Source organism: Trypanosoma grayi, assembly GCF_000691245.1.
Source record: "Trypanosoma grayi strain ANR4 Tgr_1029_V1, whole genome shotgun sequence".
NCBI lineage: Eukaryota > Euglenozoa > Kinetoplastea > Trypanosomatida > Trypanosomatidae > Trypanosoma > Trypanosoma grayi.
Window position 1 is genome coordinate 1 of NW_008826648.1, and position 5,827 is coordinate 5,827.

Here is a 5,827-nt window from a genome sequence, read left to right on the forward strand (position 1 = left end):
AACAACAACTACAATAACTAGAACAGCAAGTGAAACAACACGCAGCAAGGCAAGAATCGATACATCCCTCTAACGAACGCCATACGTAATATTCTGCATCTGCTTCTGATGGAGGGAGTCAAAGACGCTCTTCTTTTTGGACCACATCTTACCCTTTTGCTGCCGCGCCACCGCCAACTTGTTGGCCTTGTCCGCGTCAATGACGCGCCGCTGCACCTGTCGGCCAATGGGCTCCTGCTCCCTGTCAAACTCCGTGCCAGTTGACCCAACATTGCGCGTCTGCTCCGTACGACGACCAAAGTTCTCCAGAAGATAGTCGAGCGTGCTCTCCTCGTTCGCCTCGCCGGAAAAGCGCGTCGCCCATGTGCGTCGCCGCTTATCAAGTATTGCATCCTCAATGTGACGATACACTAAAAATGCTTCCTTCCCCATAACTTCTACCCGCTCCGCATCGGTCAGGGCCACCGCAAGTGGCTTGCCCCACGCCGTCTCGGTGCATATCCGATGCAACTCCTGCAGATAACACAACACCGCCGCTGTGATGACTTTATCCGGTGTATGCATAAAGTCTGCGAAGCCACACTTCTCCTCAAAGAAACACCGTACACGGTTTGCATCATGTCGTGTATTCTGTAAGAGACGCAGTGCCTCAATCTTTTCGTCGCTTGCTTCCTGCACAGGTGTCAGCATCTCACGAACCTCCTGCCATGAACCAATTCCCTGCGCCCTCGCCAGCCGCTGTGGGTCGGCGCTGAGGTAGAAGAGCGCTCGCATATCTGCCGGTGCAATCTCCGCCCCCCCGCCCAGGAGCACTGGTATTCCTGCCTGCTCTTTAAGGTCGCGGTATAGCTGTACCGCCGCCTGTTGCGGCACATCGTCAAGCGACATGGCACCGTGCGATGGCGCGCCAAAGACACCATCAAACGGCGCCAGGTCGGGCTCAATAAACTCGCCGTAGCGCTCCTTTATCTGCTCGTGCGTGTTGAATGGCGCCACGTCAAGTTCCGTCACGTCCACGCCGTCCGGGTCAACATGAGGGTTGTGGGCAAAACGTGGGAGGTAGTCCGCTTGCGCGCCGTCAATGAAGCCGATGGGTCCCCAGCGGTCCCACTTGTAGTTCGGTTCGAGGCCCAACTCTTTCCGTCGCACTGCACGTTCGAGGTCCATTAAGGCGTGACGCATCGCCTGTGAGAGGACAAGCGTGCCGACCTGCATGCCGCCGTCGTGCCAGCAGTGCGCCCGCAGCGTCGTCTTATTATAGAACGGCTTCGTGATGCCTATGCAGCGCCAGTACCGGCTCTCACGCGTCCAGTGCAGCGCGGCATCGAGGAACTCCGCGTCGTAGAGGTGCTTCGCCCCCTTTATCGTCTCATCGTGCAGCAAAATACCGATGAGTTCAGGCGTGTCGAAGGCGGTCCAGATAAGTTTCGTCTCCAGGTTGTAGAAGTTGTGACTTAGCTCTTCGTGTTCCCGCTCGAAGCGCTTCGGCGTGTACGCCTCGAACCACGCCTTCTGCGGCATATACGTGCGGTCTGACAACTCAGTGCGGTTACGGTCGAGGTAACTGCGCACCGCAATGCGCCGCCCCACGGTGTGCTTCTTTGGGACGATGTGGTAACTCCCCTTCCGGTACGACGCGACCGACCCCATCGCGACGGGGCGTGCGAGCAGTTGCCGGGAGGATAACATGTTGCGTCACGTGTCTACAGCCGCTGACCTCAGCGCAGCGGTATAACGGATTGTAAAGAGCCTACCCTATAAGCCAGAGCCCCCTTTCTTTGGTTTTCACTATATGTAAACAATATATTATCTATACCTACTGAGCGCGCCTAGGCGTCCCCTCAATTCCCTACACCCACTTATTCCTCACCAGTGCAGAAGTGCGCAAAGGCGCGGGGGAGAAAGGCGAATGCTGGCACGAGAGGCCAAAAGGTATAGAACAGAGGATGGTGACACACACCTCACCACACCGGATTGCTTGGCTCCGTTTACAACAGCGTCTCCAAAACTATCTTTTGTTGCTCTCGGGACAGTTTGATTTCCTCGCAAGAAAGAGGACGACACACTTCTCTCACTTTTTTTTTTCGTTGTTTAAGATGAACTACAGAACAAAGAGGCGTTGGCTGAGGCGACAACAGAAACAGCAGTAGGAATGCAAGGAACAGTTATCACGTCACATAAGCTGGAGAATTCAGAACCACTCTCACCATGGGATGAATAAACCACATTCAAAAAGGGCTGGCGATAGTGGTGGTGGTGGTGGTGGTGATAATGAGAAAGGGAAATTGTGGTGAATAATATGCATCACCTTGACATTCCCCACCTTCCCTCAGATATCAAGCGGGGCAAATTCCTCTATACCACACGTCTTCTCACCTCACAGAAACAGCGGTGTCTCTTCCCTCCGTTCTATCATCACCTATATTAACTGCCTCTCCGACCACACGTCCCCGAAGCCGGTCTACGCAAAGCTAGCAGGCGAGCTGGGCGACGGAGAGTCCCACACAGTGGCGGAGGTAGGGGTGGGAATCACGCTTTCTGAGCCGCGCCATCGACGGCGGCGGCTCTCACAATTCAGCTACCGCAGTGAGGTCGGGGAATTCAAATATGAGAGCGAGCTGCAGTGCGACAGGTGAGAACCGCTCTCCTCTCTTCCTCCAAAGGAACCAAGGAAAAAAGAGGACACCAACTCTTCCTGCTGCTGCTGCTGCTGCTGCTGCTGATGTTGCTGATGATCATGATCATTATGATTAAGGTGCTCCCGCAGCAGCAGGCGGCACGCACGGCTATGCCGCATGAGGCGAACCATGGACGACTCGAGAAACTCTGCACAACTCACCGCACCGCCGCTACTTTTCTGCAGCCACCGCGCCTGACGCAACACTGCGCGTATCGTGTCATCCGGAAGCATTTGCACCGCTTCAAGGGTTTGCCGCTGAAATGGGTGCACCAGCTGGTGGCGCTCCTTAAACCTCTCCACAAGAATGGGGTTGGAGGTGAACGTCTTCGAGAAACGCAGGCGTCGACACAGCAACGTGCGCGGCGCAATGATCAGCAACGCATTCTCGACGGTGTGAGGCAAGCACAGGAGCGGGTCCGCGCGATTCGGATCGTACTCCTCCATCACCCACTGCACCGGCAGCGATGGATAGGCGCACGACTCTACTTTACCAGCGAATGGGCTGAACTCGCGTGATTGAAGCGACGCACCAGCGGTGATACAACGGTCACGAAAGAAGAAAGCGGCCGTAATAAGAAGAGAGCGCGCCAGGTCTGGATCCGTGCAAAAAATCACTACGCGCCCCACACGCTGCGAAGAGAGTGGGCATGTAGCAATCGTATCACCACCAGTGGCCGTAGTGTCACTCGCGTGCGCACTACGCACAGTTGCGGACATGGCTGAGGATACCATTGGTGAAGAGCTTGTGTCTGGCTGCTGCTTCTGCTGCTTCTGAGGGGCTCCGCTACGGCAGGGGCAGGCAATGTCGTTCGTGTTGCACTCCTCCTGCACCCCTGAGAGGGGACCGCCTACCTTCTTCGCCTCCTGCTCCTCCATTTCCCTCCAATAATCGCTGTAAATGTCTTTATCCCCGCTCTGTTGCTGCAGTTGCTGCTGCTTATCCTCGGCACTGAAGCGGACGAGGCCGCATCCCTCCCAGTTAGACAACGACAACAATCCAGCGACCACGCTGGTGGCAAATTCTTCGCTAAAGCGGCAAAGCCCACCCAGCGCATCGTACAGCAGGGAACCCACCGAACCACTCACATGTTGTGGTTTGCTCGAGGAAGTACGCGGCGGACTGGTAACAGTGAGTTCACCAATACGGCTGTGCAGCCGCGGAATAGTATGTGTGCTGCCAAAGGCGTTGGCAAGTACAGCCCCCAGCGTGTGGTACGTTCTCAGCGCACTCGGGTGCTTCTCCAGCTCCGCCATCAGCTGCTCCGCTGGGGTGGTGCGTGAAAGCCTGACAAAAAAGAGCTGTGCCGCCTCCATTGCGAAGTCGAGTGCAATGTGTAGCATATTCCGCACAACGCTGTCGAAATTCTCCACAAGGAACTGGTACTGCGAGGTGTCCGGTGGGCAAGTGATGACGAGCGCCGCGGCGGCGTATTTCGTCTGCATCGTGCGCAGCTCGCCGCTTTCAGAAGCGACAAGTACGACAAACGTCGAGGTGATCATGAGCCGGTGGTAGCGCACCTCGCCCTTCTTCCGCACCGACTCGAGGCGGCAGCTCCACAGCGGCCCGCTCCGCAGCTCGGCGCTCTTGCAGCCGAAGCCGAGCGGGAAGGCCAACTCCTGCAACTTCTGCTGCGCCACCTCCTCCGCGCGGCCGAGGTACACTACGTCGCCGACGGCGTACGGCGGCGCGTCTTCGACGAGCGGGATGCGGTTGGAGTGGAAGATTGGGGCGCAGTTGCACGGGAACACGACGAAGTAAAGCGTCGCCGCCGCGTCCACCGGGACCACGGCAGCGGCCTCTAGACTGCCGGGCGTGGTGGCAGCGTTGGCAGCGGTGCGCGCCGCTCTCGCTGCTGGTGGTGGTGGTGTTTGGCTGAACGCGTGTGCCGTGTGCATCCCCATCGGCACACCGCTGCTGCGCAATCAGCGTGCGGCCCCCGCACCTTCCCGCAACTAATAAAACAACAGGCGAGGAAAACCAAAACACACAGACAAAAGAACAGCACGGGAATGCAGACAAATACGTGAGCGAATGAAATGTGACAACTCTATTCCCCACGCCTCCCGCAACGCCCGCCCATGCACGCATGGATACAAAGAGCTGCACCGACAACAGCAGAGATCTGACAACAACAGCAGCAGCAGCAGAAAGATGCCCAGCGGCCACGCCGCCCCCTCAAAGAGAAAAAGAAAAATAGCACCTCACTCTGTTCCNGCCTCCCGCAACGCCCGCCCATGCACGCATGGATACAAAGAGCTGCACCGACAACAGCAGAGATCTGACAACAACAGCAGCAGCAGCAGCAGCAGCAGAAAGATGCCCAGCGGCCACGCCGCCCCCTCAAAGAGAAAAAGAAAAATAGCACCTCACTCTGTTCCTCATGTCATCTGGCAAGGAAAATCTATTCCACTTCAAAGATCGTAAAGGCGACAAACAAGATATACAGACGTTATTAAGAAGACAAAACAAAAAAAACTTGGCCGTACACCACAAAGTAGCAATCGTTACTTCCGCAGCGCCACGCGGATGGCAGCCGCCTCGTCATCGTACGGCTGCTTCTCCGTAGAGCTCATCCCTCTCCAGGCCCGCATTAGTGCGTCGTTGCTGCCATACACTCCGCGCTGGCGCTTGCAGAATAGTCTGTAAGACGTAGGTGGCCGCTTATATGACGTTACCAACATCCCAGCGCCTCGCCGCACCCCTGTCTCTGTTGTATTTGCCATCGCCGTGGAATCCCCTTCGGAGGGCGGCGCAGTATCTGACACGATCGTTGCATTATTACTGGAGGAAGCGGTTGTGGTAGCGGCTGCTGCTGTGGGCGTCTTCCTCCTCCTGCTCGTGCTGGCATTCCTGCTGCTGCGCAACTGTTTCACACCAGCTGCACGTGACGGTTTAAGGGCAGCAACGGCAGTGGCAGCAGCAGTCTCGAAACGCTCTCGTGTCGCTGCGTCCGCGGAGAGCCACGCCTCTGCGAGAAGTCGCCGGCTGCTGCAGCGCCCCTCCAATGAATCTTCATCCTGCAGGTCACCGCAGTCCTCAATCACTCGCCGCGCCTCCGCGTCGCGGCAGAAGAGTTCAAACGCTGTCAGCGGACCTTGCGGCACCACATGCGTGGCTCCCCCGCCGCCGCCGCCGCCGCCGCCGCC

General features: G+C 57.2%; 3 protein-coding genes across 3 annotated transcripts; all 3 read right to left on the reverse strand.

The window, feature by feature from the left end:
• Positions 1-69: 69 nt before the first annotated feature.
• On the reverse strand, positions 70-1,689 carry DQ04_10291000 (hypothetical protein; the record flags this gene model as incomplete). The annotated part of the gene is made up of 1 exon (XM_009316204.1): positions 70-1,689. One exon carries the CDS (start codon positions 1,687-1,689, stop codon positions 70-72), a length of 1,620 nt encoding a protein of 539 aa, XP_009314479.1.
• Positions 1,690-2,578: 889 nt separating this feature from the next.
• DQ04_10291010 (hypothetical protein) lies at positions 2,579-4,582 on the reverse strand (the record flags this gene model as incomplete). Its single annotated transcript, XM_009316205.1, has 1 exon — positions 2,579-4,582. One exon carries the CDS (start codon positions 4,580-4,582, stop codon positions 2,579-2,581), a length of 2,004 nt encoding a protein of 667 aa, XP_009314480.1.
• A 603-nt stretch (positions 4,583-5,185) lies between these two features.
• DQ04_10291020 (hypothetical protein) lies at positions 5,186-5,827 on the reverse strand (the record flags this gene model as incomplete). Its single annotated transcript, XM_009316206.1, has 1 exon — positions 5,186-5,827. A coding segment is annotated over one exon (642 nt), but the record flags the coding sequence as incomplete, so codon positions are not given.